Source organism: Staurois parvus, unplaced genomic scaffold, assembly GCF_062004578.1.
Source record: "Staurois parvus isolate SC_StPar_1 unplaced genomic scaffold, SC_StPar_1.0 ptg000202l, whole genome shotgun sequence".
Taxonomy (NCBI): domain Eukaryota; kingdom Metazoa; phylum Chordata; class Amphibia; order Anura; family Ranidae; genus Staurois; species Staurois parvus.
The window spans coordinates 1,664,779-1,680,472 of record NW_028317998.1 but is presented as its reverse complement, the minus strand read 5'-3'; the positions used below and the strand labels follow the sequence as shown (position 1 = coordinate 1,680,472).

Genomic DNA, 15,694 nt, shown 5'->3' with positions numbered 1-15,694 from the left:
TTTTAAAAAGGTGTTTATTTTGCATTTATGAAACCCAAACAGAACAAGGAAGAGACAAATAACAGGAGTTCAACCAAAAAACAAAGAATAAGGCTACATAATACAGAAAAGGGGATCCAAAACCAAAAAAAACCCTCGAGGCCACAATGGGGACACGAGGACGCCGATCCAAAGCCCATACGATGATGTATGAATTTAAATTTAATAAACCTATCAGCAGTACCAATAAGATCTTGAAAACAGACCTCCACCTCCTTCCAACCCTCCCCAGGGAGCCAGGGAAGAATCGCCTCCCACTTACAAAGAGCAATTTGAAAGGAGTTAGTCCCGGCCACCTGGAGGCGGGCATAAAACGTAGTAACCAGCTTCACCACATCAGGGTCTAACATCAGCCCCTCAAGGGGCGAATGGAAAGTTCAAGGGCTAAAGTATCAAACTGAACTCGTAAAGCATGCCATAGTAATAAATATTTGTAGAAAAATGTATTAATTACTCCATAACGAGTTTTTAAATTCTCAAAGGACAGAAAAACGCCCATCAACAAAAACGTGGGAGAGGTGAGTGACCCCAAGACAACTCCACCACCCGGAACCAGGATGGTTTAGTAGCTTAGGGACATTCGGATTGCACCACAGTGGAATCCGGGGTGATACACCAGCAGATGGAGAGCAACTTGCTTCCCTCCCACCAAACCAACCAACGTACCAAGACATTCTTGATAAAAATCTGCTACCATCTACCAGGATGATGAAGATGAAACAAGGGTGGACATTTCAGCAAGACAAGTTTCAAAGAAAGAAAATAAGGCTGCTAGAATGGCCCAGCCAATCGCCTGACTTGAATCTAATAGAAAATCTATGGAAGGAACTAAAGATAAGAGTTTATAGAAGAGGCCCACGGAAACCTTCAAGATTTGAAAACTGTGTGGAAGAATGGGTCAAAATCACACCTGCGCTATGCACACAACTAGTTTATCTACACAGGAGGCATCTTGAAGCTGTCATTACCAACAAAGGATTTTGTAGGAAGTATTAAATACATTTCAGTTAGCGTGCGCAACACACTATATTTCCAAAAGTATTGGGACACTCCTCCAAATCATTGGCTTCAGGCATTCCAATCACCTCCATGGTCACAGGTGTATAAAATCAAGCAACTAGGCATGCAGACTGCTTCTACAAACATTTGCTAAAGAATGGGTCACTCTCAGGAGCTCAGTGAATTCAAGCGTGGTACCGTGATAGGTTGCCACTTCCGCAATAAGTCCATTCGTGAAATTTCCTTGCTACTATATATTCCACGGTCAGTTGTTAGTGGTATTATAACAAAGTTGAAGCAATTGGGAACAGCAGCAATTCAGCCACGAAATAGTAGGCCATGTAAAATGGCAGAGCAGGGTCAGTGCATGCCGAAGCGCACAGTGAGCAGAAGTCACCAACTGTCTGCAGAGTCAATAGCTAAAGAACTCCAAACTTCATGTGGCCTTTAGATTAGCACAACAGTGCGTAGAGAGCTTCATGGAATGAGTTTCCATGGCCGAGCAGCTGCATCCAAGCCTTACATCACCAAGTGCAATGAAAAGCATCATATGCAGTGGTATAAAACACACCACCAGTGGACTCTAGAGCAGTGAAGATGCGTTCTCTGGATTGAAGAATTACGCTTCTCTTACTTGCAATCCAATGGACATGTCTGGGTTTGGTGGTCGCCAGGAGAAAGGTACTTGCCTGACTGCACTGTGCCAAGTGTAAAGTTTGGTGGAGGGGGATTATGGTGTGGGGTTGTTTTTCAAGGGTTGGGCTTGGCCCCTTAGTTCCAGTGAAGGGAACTTTTAAGGCGTCAGCATACCAAGACATTTTGGACAATTTCATGCTCCCAAGTTTGTGGGAACAGTTTGGAGATGGCCCCTTCCTGTTCCAACATGACTGCGCACCAGTGCACAAAGCAAGGTCCATAAAGACATGGATGAGCGAGTCCTGACCTCAACCTGATAGAACACCTTTGGGATGAATTAGAGTGAAGACTACAAGCCAGGCCTTCTCATCTGACATCAGTGCCTGACCTCACAAATGCACTTCTGGAAGAATGGTCAAACATTCCCATAGACACACTCTAGTCTAAGATCTCTATAGGATGTAATGTATACTTGTGATACCTATAAAAGATGCTAATCATAAGTATCCTGCGGGTATTCGCAGTTATGCTATTGCAGATAACCAAGACACATTTATAGTGGTAAATGAGTACATGAGGGCTGCATATGTTCTGCATGTATAAATAGGATTACAAAATTGATGTACATAAAAAAAAAAAAAATCAACTGTTGAAAATATCATGGTCTGGGAAGCCAAAGAAAGTTTTCTGTACTTAGTAGCAAGTTCCTGATTGAAGCGTGCCAGGTTTGCCCAGCAAGGCCAAACCCAAACAATGGAGAAAATACATAACTACATTACAACAAAGCTAGCAAAAATTGTAAAAAAAAACCAAAACCAAAAAACAAAAAAAAAAAGCTAGTAGTGCAATAAGTTAAAATTACCTGGTAAGTGTGTACTCCCTGAGACCAGAATGCAGGTTCATGGCAGAAAAGGTTCCTATGCATCCACGCAATCTTTTGTCCCGTCCTATCTTCCATGTCACAAACAGGGGGCTTGCAAAAAAAAAAAAGCAGACATATATAAAGAACATACACATACCATTAGATTGTACAAACAAGACAGTTTACCTGAATACGTTAGTAATGTTTGGTACATAATGCCAGATCTCAATGATTATACCCCACGTTAAAATAGCTCTTTCAGCAAATACCAAATATAATCTTTAGTTAACCTATGTATTCAATAAAAATGATTAATGGCTATATGTAAAAATTTGCATTTGGCAGTCCTGAGGGGGAAGGGAGGGGAGGGGAAGGGAGGGGAGGGGAAGGGAGAGGAGGGGAGGGGAGGGGAGAGGAAAGGAAAGGAGGGGAGAGGAGGGGAGGGGAGGGGAGAGGAGGGGAGGGGAGAGGAGGGGAGGGGAGGGGAGAGGAGGGGAGGGGAGGGGAGAGGAGGGGAGAGGAGGGGAGGGGAGGGGAGAGGAGGGGAGGGGAGGGGAGAGGAGGGGAGGGGAGGGGAGGGGAGGGGAGGGGAGGTGAGGGGAGGGGAAAGGAAAGGAGGGGAGGGGAGGGGAGAGGAGGGGAGGGGAGAGGAGAGGAGGGGAGGGGAGAGGAGAGGAGGGGAGAGGGAGGGGAGGGGGAGGGGAGAGGGAGGGGAAAGGGAGGGGAAAGGGAGGGGAAAGGGAGGGGAAAGGGAGGGGAAAGGGAGGGGAAAGGGAGGGGAAAGGGAGGGGAAAGGGAGGGGAAAGGGAGGGGAAAGGGAGGGGAAAGGGAGGGGAAAGGAGGGGAAGGGAGGGGAAGGGAGGGGAAAGGAGGGGAAAGGAGGGGAAAGGAGGGGAAAGGAGGGGAAAGGAGGGGAGGGACCATCCTAGTCTTATGTCATATTACAACCAAAAACATAAATGTATTTTATTGGAATTTTATGTGATAGACCACCACAAAGTGGCACATAAATTGTGAAGTGGAAGGAAAATGATAAATGATTTTCAAAATATTTTACAAATACCTGAAAAGCGTGGCATGCATTTGTATTCAGCCCCCTTTACTCTGATACCCCTTATTAAAACTTATTAAATTGGTATACCCGCAACCAGCAAGAAAGACTAGATGAAGATAGACATCCTGTCAGTGGTGACCATGTGCTGCTGGAGGGCTTCATTCTAAGGTAAGTATCTCATAATGTGCTAATATGCGATGCACACATTACCTTGCTGGATGATTTTTTTTTTTTTTTTTGTGTGAAAGCTTACTACTGTACTGCTTTAAGAAACAAAAACAGTAGCTTGCTTTCACAGATAAAATATTGATTTACTAAACTGAATTTTCAGGAGCTGTTCTTTGAGCAGCCTTTTCATAATAAGGCCCCTTTCACACCAGGTGTCCTGTCCGTTTTACAGACAGACCCGATCGAACCCTCAAGTCTCCTCTATGGAATGGCAAAGGTAAAACGGTCGTGTTCATTTACACCTGCCTACATCCAATCCTATCTGCTAAAAACAGACAGATGGGGATCTGTTCCTCATCCGTCTAGCGCAGTGGTCTCCAAACTGTGGCCTGGGGGCCAGATGCAGCACTTTGCTTACTTTTACCCAACCCTTGGGGCACCATGCCATCCACTGATACAAACAATGGGGTACAACTCCTCCAACTGAAACCAATGAAGGGGCACAATTCTTTCCAATGACACCAACGATGGTAAACAATTTCTTCCAATGACACGAATGATGCGGCACAATTCCTCCCACTGACATCAATGATGGGGCATTTTTTTCCCAACTGATGTCGAGACCTTTTCTACTCCCAATGGACAGTCTGGCCCCTCTAAAGTCTGAAGGACAGTAAACAGACCCTTTGTATAGAAAGTTTGGAGACCCCTGATCTAGCGGATCGGATATCAGGTGTAAACAGACAGGTGGTCCATTTACATCAGATTGCCCATAGAGAGTGGACTGTGTCCGTGTCCACTCTGCAAAAAGTGGAGTGGACACGGACCAGCCATAAATTTGTTCAGTGGACAGCGTCAATGGAGCCTATCCCATGTGGAAGGGGCCTAACATCAAAATAAAATTTATGTTTCAATTATTGGATGACTGGATCCTTTGCAAAGATGATCCATCCTTACAGACAATCTTTAGCTCCACCGTTAAACTCAATTTCAAGCACTTTATCTCAGGAATAGTCCTGGGTGTTAACACCCTTCTATTTTAGATATACAGGTGAAACTAGGTTTACAAATATAATGCGTTCTGCGGGACTTTTCGTATTGCAAAAAATTCGTAAGCCAAAACGCGGTTTTCCATAGCAATCCAGTGAAAACCAATTATTCCGTTCCGGAGGTTAGAAAAAAAAAAGAAAAAAAAAAAGAAAAAAAAAAAAAAAAGTCTTCCGTTCAAAACTCTTTATAAAAGGTGCACTTTAAAGGCATAAATACTGTACAGGGACATTATTAAAAATGTATTCATTACTGCATTGAAAACCAATTAATCCATTCGTATTATGAAAAAAGAAAAAAAAAAAGAAAAAAAAAATCGAATTGAAAACCCAATTAAGCCGTTCCAGAGGTCAGAAAAAAGAAAAAAAAAAAATCTTATCTGTTCAAAACTATTTATAAAGACACTTATGTCTTAGACAAGTATAAAATACACTTTAAAGGCATAGTACTGTACAGGGGACATGCTAAAAAAAAAAATTTGTAAATGCACTGAAAACCAATTAATCCGTTCGTATTGCAAAAAAAATTTGTTAACAGAGGCATTATTCAATAGATTTTCAGTCGTAAAAGGAAAATTACGTTAACTGAGGCGTTCGTAAACCGAGGTACGCCTGTAGTCTGATTTTATCTAAAATGTAAACAATGGAGCAAACTCAGACTGCGCTTACATGTTTATGCTCCAGAACAAATGATGGCCACTGTTTGCAGCAAACGTTTAAGACAGTTTGCTTATAGTTGAACGTCAAAGTTCTCATATACCTTCCATTTCCATCCCCCTTCCTGGTCAGCATGCAATTCTTATTATTATACAGTATTTATAAAGCGCCAACAGTTCGCTCAGCGCTGTACATTACAAAAGGGAGACAGAACATGCGACAGTACAACAATACAATGTGATACACGAGGGGTTCGAGGGCCCTGCTCCTTCGAGCTTACAATCTAGGAGATTAAAAATGTTTTACCAAATTGATTAGTTTTCGATATACATTGCTCAACAATAACTTTATGACCACTCACCTAATATTGAGTAGGTCCCCCTTATACCAAAACAGCCCTGACCCATTGAGGCATGGACACCACTAGACGTTATGCTGTAGTATCTGTCACAAAGACATCCGTAGCAGATCCTTTAAATCATCCAAGTCTCCAGGAGAGGTCTGCATGGATCGGACTTGTTTTTCCAGCACAGACCAGACGCTTAATAGGATTGAGATCTGGAGAATTTGGAGGTCAACACTTCAAACTAATTGCCATGTTCCTCAAACCATTCTACAGTGTACCAGGGTGCATTATCTTGCTGAAAGAGGCCACTGACACCATGAAATATGGTCTTCATGAAGGAGTGTACTTGGTCAGCAACAATGTTTAGGTAGGTGGCAAGTGCCAAGGTAACATCCACATGAATAGCAGAACCCAAGGTTTCTCAGATATATATTGCCCAAAGCATCGCACTGTCTCTGGCAGCTTGCCTTCTTCCAATATCACATCCTGCTGCCATCTCTTCCCCAGGTAAGCAACGTTAAAGAAAGGTGTTTAAGGAAAATTAATTACAATAAAAAAAATTAAAAGCACTGTGGTCACCCAGCGAGTACACACACAAATGCAAAAAACAGGGTAGCACATATAAATAGCAATTGCACAACACGTGAGGTATCACCATGAAATTTGGAGTCAAAGCAATAATTCTAAGGCCATATCAATTGATAACCTGTAAAGGCTTTTAAAGCATTGCTCATGTACAATCTTGGTAACTTAGTTTTTCACCATTTCACAGGTGCAATATTTAGCCTAGACATGTTTGGTATCCATTTATACCGCACAAGTCCATTGTCGATTTTACAAAAAAATGGATATTATATTGTGTTTGTGTGCACTAAAATTGATTTTAGTGTATTGTTTTTGCCTAAAAATTGTTTGACAAGCAGTTGCACAAATATGACAAAACATGCCACAATTGTTATACTACTGGACCTTTGCTTTATTAAAATATTGTTAAACGGGTTCCAAGTAGTCTAACAGAAAATGCTGATTAAGGTGTTGTGAAAAAGGGAAGCAGCGTCGATGCGGGCTAAGGCACCTGTACATCAGCTCATATCAGCGGTTACTGCGTGGCTCACATCACCGCCATACCCCCCGCCCTATACCAGCGTCCTGATCATCGCAATACCCCATGTGCTAGTGTAAGGCATTGTATGGTCTCAACTGATCACTTTTTAGATATATATCTCAGATTGCGGACTATAGCTTTCACACAGAATAATAACTGGTTTGGGTTATTTTTCTCCCCAAAATGTAGCAGAATGCATTTTGGCCTATATTTATAAGATTATTTAATAGCAAACTTCTATAACAAAAATCAAGCAAAAATGTTTTTCTAAATTTTTCAGTAACTGTCATTCAGCGTGAGTGCTGAAAGGTGAAACTTGGCCTGGGCTGGAAGGGGGTGAAAGTATCCAGGCTTGAATAGGTTAAAAAAAACTCTGCATTTGAATTGTTTTATAATTTTATCTACTTTTTATCAGTGACCCCACTGTCCCCAAAAAGCATATCTTAATGCTGGCTGTAGCTTCACCCATTTTGAAGCCCAAATATTAGGTGTTCCTGTGGGAGAAGGTACAGCCAGCACAGAGCCCCACTTCTCTCTAAGCTGAGAGATCTATCCTTATTATGAATGAACAATCAGCGCTGCTTATTTATTCACAAACGGTAAAAGATCAATCAGAACAGTGTCTTTGAGCGAAGTATCAGAAAGATTACACAGTGCCACAGCTATGAGAGTTCTTTTACTATTATGAATGATCAGGCAATGCTGACCGTTCATTCAGTGCGATTCTCTGGGTGTCTGTGGATACTTTTACACATACAGAGCACTGTGAGAGCTTTCAATTTTATGCAATAATGGGCTGGTGCTATATATGACATAGCCTGTCATATATAGTTATGAAACTGCGGTGCTGTGAACGTGGCTGTTTATATGTAAAAGTAGCCGCTGATAGACACACAGCACCACAGGCTGTTTTATCTTTGTGAATGGCACTGCTAAACGAGTGACCCCTGCTGCCAGACAAGCGGTGTCAATCACAAATCTGTCTTTCTAGCAGAGTTGCCAGGCAGGTGAGGGAAACTGTAGTTAAGACCATGCTACTTAGAAGGGACCAAGGGAAAGATTTAAGCAGGATCAATTGGAGAAAGTTCCCCCTCCAAACTCTTACAATTTGCCTAGCTAGAGATCCAACGTAGAGCATTAGCTCTCCGAAACATATCTACAGGAGTAGATTTTAGTGATCTGAGTCACCCATTGTGTCAGTAAAGGTTCTTATTTATCCAGGTCATCGTGGAACTAGAAACATTTTGACAGAAGCCTTGAAATATTAAACTAAACAATACTGAATGGATAAAGCTGAATGGGTTACTCAAGTGTTTAGAGATTCTAAGGTGGGTCCTTCCTCTACTAAAAATTTCACAGTAAATGTGAATACCACTAGTGGAATCACCCAATTGTTTCTTCAATGGTATTTCAGGGATTCCCAGAGAATATTTATGCGACAGTTTATTGATCTGTCCTTGCCCAACTCAAAATGTTGTGCAATCACATTCTCCCAGCTTTGTTATGCACAGTATAAAACTGTACAGATATCACCATCCAAATTCCATTTTGGCTGGACAAACCCATAAAAGAATCCTTCCTTTTTTGTTCAGGCATCACTTAACTGAGGCTTTTGACAAGCAAGTGACCAGTGCCTTGTGATAGGTTACAAACTAAGCCCCAAAGAAAACCAGCTTAAAGGCATTACAATTGTATAGGGACTGGCAGAAAACGTGCAAAGGATGGACAGATGTGCTCTTACGGGACCGAATAGATGCCTTAGAACAAAATCAACACTGACATATTTCAAGAAAGTCAGTTTATTGGCAGGGCAATATCTAAATAATTTAGGAGACAGCAACAATACATTAGCAGCTCATTTTAATATTAATTGTGGCAAGGTGAGGTGAGGTAAATAGCTGAACATGGCAGATACAGTGGTTATAAAAAGTCTAAACACCCCTGTAAAAATGTCAGGTTTGAGGTGTAAAAAAAAAAAAAAAAAAAAAAAAAAAAAAAAAAAAGACCAAGATAAATCACTTAACCACTTGCCCTTCTGAGGATCCCCCCCTTCTTGATCAGGCCAATTTTTTTGTTACGGTGCTGCATTACTTTAACTGACAATTGCGTGGTCATGCAATGCTGAACCCAAATTAAATTTATGTCCTTTTTTCCCCCACAAATTACGCTTTTGGTGGTATTTGATTGCCTAAGCAGGTTTTATTTTTTGCGCTATAAAAAAAAAAAAAAAAAAAAAAAAAAAAAAAAGACAATTGAGAAAAAAAAAAACCTATTTTTTTTTTACTTTCTATTAAACATGTCCAGTAAATTAAAAAAAAAAAAAAAAAAAAAAATCAAATTTCATCATAAATTTAGGTCAAAATATATTCTGTCTTAGCTGGAGAAAAAAAAACTCCCAATACGTGTAAATTAATTGGTTTACGTGAACATTATAGCATTTACAAATGGCGGTATAGATACTGGAATTTTTTATTTTTTTTTAACTAGTAATGGCGGCGATCAGCAGCTTATAGCAGGACTGCAGCGGACATTCTGACACTGGGAGGAACTGACTTGGTGTCACTGACATCCCCAGTGACACCAATACAGTGATCGGTGATTAAAAAGAAAAAAAAAAAGAACCAACACTGTACTGTGCAGGAAGGGGTTAACATGAGGGGCGATCAAAGGGTTAACTGTGTGCAAGGAGTGTTTTACTTGGGGGCGGTGTCTGTGTGCTTCACTGTAAGCATACTACTCTTGATTTCTGTGCACTGCCATCCAGAGCAGTGTGCCCGAGCTGACAGGGAGGACGACTGTTCGTAAACAAAACAGTCCTCCCCGTCGGAGATGCTCGGTAATCACCGGGCGCCGGCGGGTAATCATCGGCCAGGACCCAGTGAATGACCACTGAGGCAGCAAATGGCAGCACGGGTAGGGCTCGGGAACATCCCCATACATACACGTGATTTTGCACACCCCTGCCGCCCTGTAGCAGTATATCTGCTATAGGGCGGCAGGAAGGCGGTTAAAGTCTTAGTAGGAAAAAAAAAACACTAAAATAATGTGTCTCCATAAGTGTACACACCCTCTTATAATTAGGAATGTGTGTTCCGAATTATCCAATATAAAGTTCAGCTGTTCTAGTAGGATTTTTCTGACATTTATTCATTTGCCTCTGACAACAAAAGCCAAGGTCTGCTAAGGGTTTACAAAGCATCAAAAGGGATCTCACTGTTGAAACGTATCAGTCAGGAGAAAGGTAAAAAAAATGTCCAAGGCATTAGTAATACCATGGAACACACCAAAGATAATTATCAAGTGCAGGAAATCTCACTACAGTGACATTACCAAGAACTAGCCATTCCTTCAAAATTGATGAAAAAAAACAAGCAAAAAAAAAAAACTGGTCCGGGAGGCTTAGCAACATTAAAGGAGCTGTAGGAATTTCTGGCAAGTACTGGTTGTGTAAAACACGTGACACTCTCCCATATTTTTATACATCTGGGCAGTGGAGTATGAAGCCTTTTCTCACTAAGAAAAACATCCAAGACCAGCTACATGTTGCAAAAACCTACATCAAGACTGCCAAAAGCATGTGGGAAAATGTGTTCTGGTCTGATAGGACAGATAGAAATTTTAGGCCGAAATTCAAATAGTATGTTTGGTGCAAAACAACTACTCATCATCAAAAAATACCCACAGAGAAGCACGGTGGTAGCAGCATTATGGTTTGGGGAGGTTTTTCTTCAGCTGGAACTTTGGTGTAGAACTCTCCTATACAGGTGCAAGGATCTGTATAGCAGGGTGGATATATATAAAAAAAAAAAATATTTAAAATCTGATTACATTTAAAATTTGATTTTAATTTAACCACTTCAATACCGAGCACTTATACCCCCCCGCCTGCCCGGGCCAATTTTCAGCTTTCAGCGCTGTCGCACTTTGAATGACAATTGCGTGGTCATGCAACATTGTACCCATATGAAATATTTATAATTTTTGTTCACACAAAAATAGAACTTTCTTTTGGTGGAATTCACTTGCCACTGGGTGTTTTATTTTTTGTGCTATAAACAAAAAAAAGAACAAAACAATGTGAAAAAAAAAAGTTTTTCTTTGTTTCTATTATAGAATTTTGCAAACCGGTAATTTTTCTCCATCACTGATGTGCGTTGATGAGGCTGCAGTGATGGGCGGCACTGCAGGGCACTTGTGGGCAGCACTGATCATCAGTGCCCTGATGATCACTGACAATTGCTGATTCTCGGCAGTACTTTCCTCACACTGACAGCGTGAGGAAAGTACAGCCGAAAACCAACAACTGTATTTACACGGTGATCTGCTGTGTCATTGGACACAGCTGATCACGAGGTAAGAAGCCGCCGTGATTGGCCGTTTATCGTATTACGTGATCAGCTGTGTCCGTAGGATACAGCATCACCGGCGGCGCGCAGGGGGGGGGGGGAATGTTCTGGAATGACGTCCACGCCGTCCTTCGGCTATAGCGTGGTTGGAAACTGGTTAAATCAGTTTTATTTTTATCAAATTTATTTTATTAAAATGCTGTTGGAGTAAAGATATCTAAATATAGCTTTCTATTTAAGATACATTAATAATTAATTCAGCATAAAATGGATCTTAGTTATGTAACATGAGGTTGTATATTCTGCAATATTTACATTTTTGGTAAACTCATTCAATGAATCCAAGCTCTGCAAGCTGAGATAACATGCACTGCATTGATGCATTCACACAATTTCACAGTAACCATGACATAAAAACTTGTGTGAATAACCTAAAATCGGTTCTGATAACGCTGTTTTACTAACCTGACAGCTTATTATTCTAAAAAGGAAACCTTTATTTGCAAATATTAGACTCAAACTACCAGCAAGAATGAGTCGGATTTCTTACATTTAACTACTTCCAGTCCGGACACGTTTACCCCCTTCCTGTCCAGGCCAATTTTCAGCTTTCACTGCTATCACACTTTGAATGACAATTGCACAGTCATGCAACACTGTACCCATATGAATTTATTTGAATTTCTTTGAGACAAATAAAGCTTTATTTTGGTGGTATTTATTCACCGCTGGGATTTTTATTTTTTTTGCTATGTAAATAAAAAAGTACAAAAATTTTGAAAAAAAGTGTTATTGCAAATAAATAGTATTTCATCATAAATCTTGGCCAAAATTTATTCCGTTAACTTTTTAGTAAAAAAAAAAAAGAAAAAAAAAAAAACCAAATTAGTTTAACCAAAAATTATCATTTTTAATTTTTTTTTTTTTTACATACTGTCACCGTAGCAGTAGTGTCACCATGGCAACACTGTACTACTTGTGGGGGGTGATGGTTTTTTTTTTTTTTTTTTTTTTTTTTACACGGATTGCTTTTATACCTATAAATGCTGTAAAAGCAATCATTTCTCCTCTCTAGCTGCATTCTTGCAGCCATTGAGAACTACTGTGTGAGCTGTGATTGGTCACAGCTTGTCACATGGTACAAGGCTGTTGTGAATTGCCTTGTACCATGTGACTTCTGTGATCATTCACAGATTTCACACGTAGTAAGCAATGATGTCAGAAGTGACATCTTACTTACTGCTCTGCATGTGATCACTGATTGGCCAATCAGTGATCACATGATCAAGACATTGCACAGAGGTCCCGTCCGACGATCAGTGTTCCACGGTGTTCCTTGTTGTGTCACTACCGCATCGCCAGCCGTCCCATTAAAGTGAATAGGACTGTCGTTGAGTCAACAGCAGGACAGAGGAGGAGCCGCTGTGCGACAGATGACAGTTGCGCTTTAAAAATTATGATTTATATCAAATCCATCCTGATAGATAGGATAGGATAAGTATAGTGGAGTCTCTCTGCTTAAACAGAGAGACTTTTTTTTCTCTTTTTCAACAATGGATTTCTTCTTGCCACTCTTCCATAAAGGCCAGATTTGTGGAGTGCACGACTAGTATTGGTCTTGTGGACAGATTCTGCCACCTGAGCTGTGGATCTCTGAAGCTCCTACAGAGTTACCATGGGCCTCTTGGCTGCTTCTATGTCTAATGCTCTCCTTGCCTGGCCTGTCAGTTTAGGTGGAGTCCACCTGTGAAATCACACACTAATTAGGTGACTTCTGAAGACAATTGGGTTCCACTAGATTTTAGTTAGGGGTATCAGAGTAAAGGGGGCTGAATACAAACGCACACCACACTTTTCAGATATTTGTAAAAAATTTTGAAAACTATTTATCATTTTCCTTCCATTTCACAATTATGTGCCACTTTGTGTTGATCACATAAAATCCTAATAAAATACATTTAAATTTTTGGTTGTAACATGACAAAATGAGGACAATTTCAAATGGGTAATGAATACTTTTTCAAGGCACTGTATACAGTGCCTTGTCTACATTCAACACATACAGTGACGTCTACATTCAACATGTTTTGGCATAATGCCTTCAACAAGGGCTTACTGATCCTATTATCTTCCAAAATAACACCAGAATCTTTAATAACTTTTCACATGGATTAATACTGCTTAACAGCTTCCCATCCAGCAACTGTTTGACAAGCGCTGTTCTGAGAGAGCACACCCAAACATTCTTGCAGCCTCATAGCTGTGCAGTGGTGCGATCATGTGATAGTTCTGTCCCTCGGACACAGCCCATCACAGATCAGGAGATCTGTTCTCTGACTGGCTCTCCCGGTCATGTGATGGCAGTGTCCAATCACAGCCATCACAGAATGTAAACAGGCTCTCCTTATCCTCATAGTGCAGTGAGGAGGAAGAGAGCCACTTCATGCAGCCTGTCAGGGATCTGTGTGTAGCTATTGATTTTACTGTGCAGTTACACACAGATCCCACACAGTGCAGCCATCTGTGACCAGTGCACCAAGCATCATATGTCACCATGTATTCCCAGGGGAACATCAACATCTGTCACCGTGTGTCCCAGTGGACCATCAACATCTGTCAGCGTCACTGTGTCAGTAACTGATTCAAAGGAAGAAGGGGTCTCAAGATTTCGGTGATCTGAGGAGCAGGCAACCACCAGCAGTACTGTACAGCCTGGTGAAGTGTTAATCACTAGCAGTGCAGTACACCCAGATGATAGGCCAGGTACTAGTAGTGGAGTGCAAGGACAACCACAAAAAAATTAGGGCCTATACCATATGTGGTACTGCTCATACTGTGGAGGAGTAGCAGAATGTCTTTTGAGGTGTAATAAGTATGCCTAAGCTGTATGTTCAAAATATTTTATAAATGGACAACTGTGTAAAATTATTTTCTTTCCACAACTCCCAAAAAACTTGTGGCAAAAAAAAAAAAATGACGTGCAAAAGACTCATTATGCCTCATAGGAAACACGTTTGGGTGTTTGTGCTCAAACATGTGGTCATTTTGGGGGAGTTTCCACTGTCTGGGTGCTCCAGGGCATCCAAAAATGTGATAGTCAAGAAATTGGATGTGTAATTTATGCCTCTGTAATGCCTGAAGGTGCTCCTTGGATGTTGAGACTCTGTGTGGCTAGGCTGTGAGTCTCACATACATGGTATCGCCATACTCGGGAAGAGTAACAGAATGTAGTTTGGGGTGTATTTTTTAGTATGTCTATGCTGTGTGTGTTGGAAAAAGCTTATATATTGCCAACTTTATTAACTCCATTAAATTACATGAGCAGCATGTACCGTATTTATTCGAGTATAACGCGCAAAATTTTCTACCAAAAAAAGAAATCAAAGTTTGGGTGCGCGTTATAAACGAGGGCTGGGGTGGGGTGACGCAGTGGCGGCCGATCCATTGAGGGCGCAGGCGCTCACTGTACACGAGGGCGAAGAAAAAAAAACGTCCACTGTGCCGGCCCCGCCCCTTTAAGGGGCGGCGAAAACAGGGGATCGTTTTTTTTTTTCTATGTCCCCTCGTCGCGTACAGTGGGCGGCCCGAACTGGCGAGATGCACTGGTGGGGTGACGCAGTGGCGGCCGGTCCATTGAGGGCGCAGGCGCTCACTGTACACGAGGGCGAAGAAAAAAAAACGTCCCCTGTGCCGGCCCCGCCCCTTTAAGGGGCGGCGAAAACAGGGGATCGTTTTTTTTTTTCTATGTCCCCTCGTCGCGTACAGTGGGCGGCCCAAACTGGCGAGATACACTGGGGGTGAGAATTCTTATCCGCTGTAACATATGGTCGCCTCTTCATTTCCTTTCCTCGCCTCGCCCACACGTTACGGTAAGCATTGCTGTTTTGCTGTTTTGCACAATTCAGTGTTCTTCATATTTTTGGTTCTTCAAAAAGTGAAACAAAATTTTATACCGATTTTTAATCGAAAATTAGGGGTGCGCATTATACACGTGTGCGCGTTATACTCGAATAAATACGGTAAGTTTCTCACTTAAGCAATTCATGAAATCCAGTAACCTGAACAAAAAATACAACCCCAGTTCCAAAAAAAAAAAAAAAAAAAAAAAAAGTTGTGATGATGTAATATCTACATAAAACAATGCATTGATTTGTAAATCTCAAATCCATATTTTTTCACAATAGAAAATATCAAATGTTAAACATGCACTTCAATAGCACGGTGTATATTTTATAATATATACAGTCAGGTCCATAAATATTGGGACATCGACACAATTCTAACTTTTTTGGCTCCAAACACCACCACAATGGATTTGAAATGAAACGAACAAGATGTGCTTTAACTGCAGACTGTCAGCTTTAATTTGAGGGTATTTACATCCAAATCAGGTGAACGGTGTAGGAATTACAAGTTTGCATATGTGCCTCCCACTT

General features: G+C 41.1%; 1 protein-coding gene across 1 annotated transcript in view; it reads right to left on the bottom strand.

Moving 5' to 3' along the window:
* AMMECR1 (AMMECR nuclear protein 1) overlaps window positions 1-15,694 on the bottom strand; it is a 218,086-nt gene that overhangs the window by 83,787 nt on the left and 118,605 nt on the right. Inside the window, exon 3 of the mRNA XM_089678269.1 lies at window positions 2,537-2,647. Within this exon, the coding sequence (XP_089534395.1) occupies window positions 2,537-2,647 (111 nt within the window). The remainder of the gene's footprint in view (window positions 1-2,536; window positions 2,648-15,694) is intronic.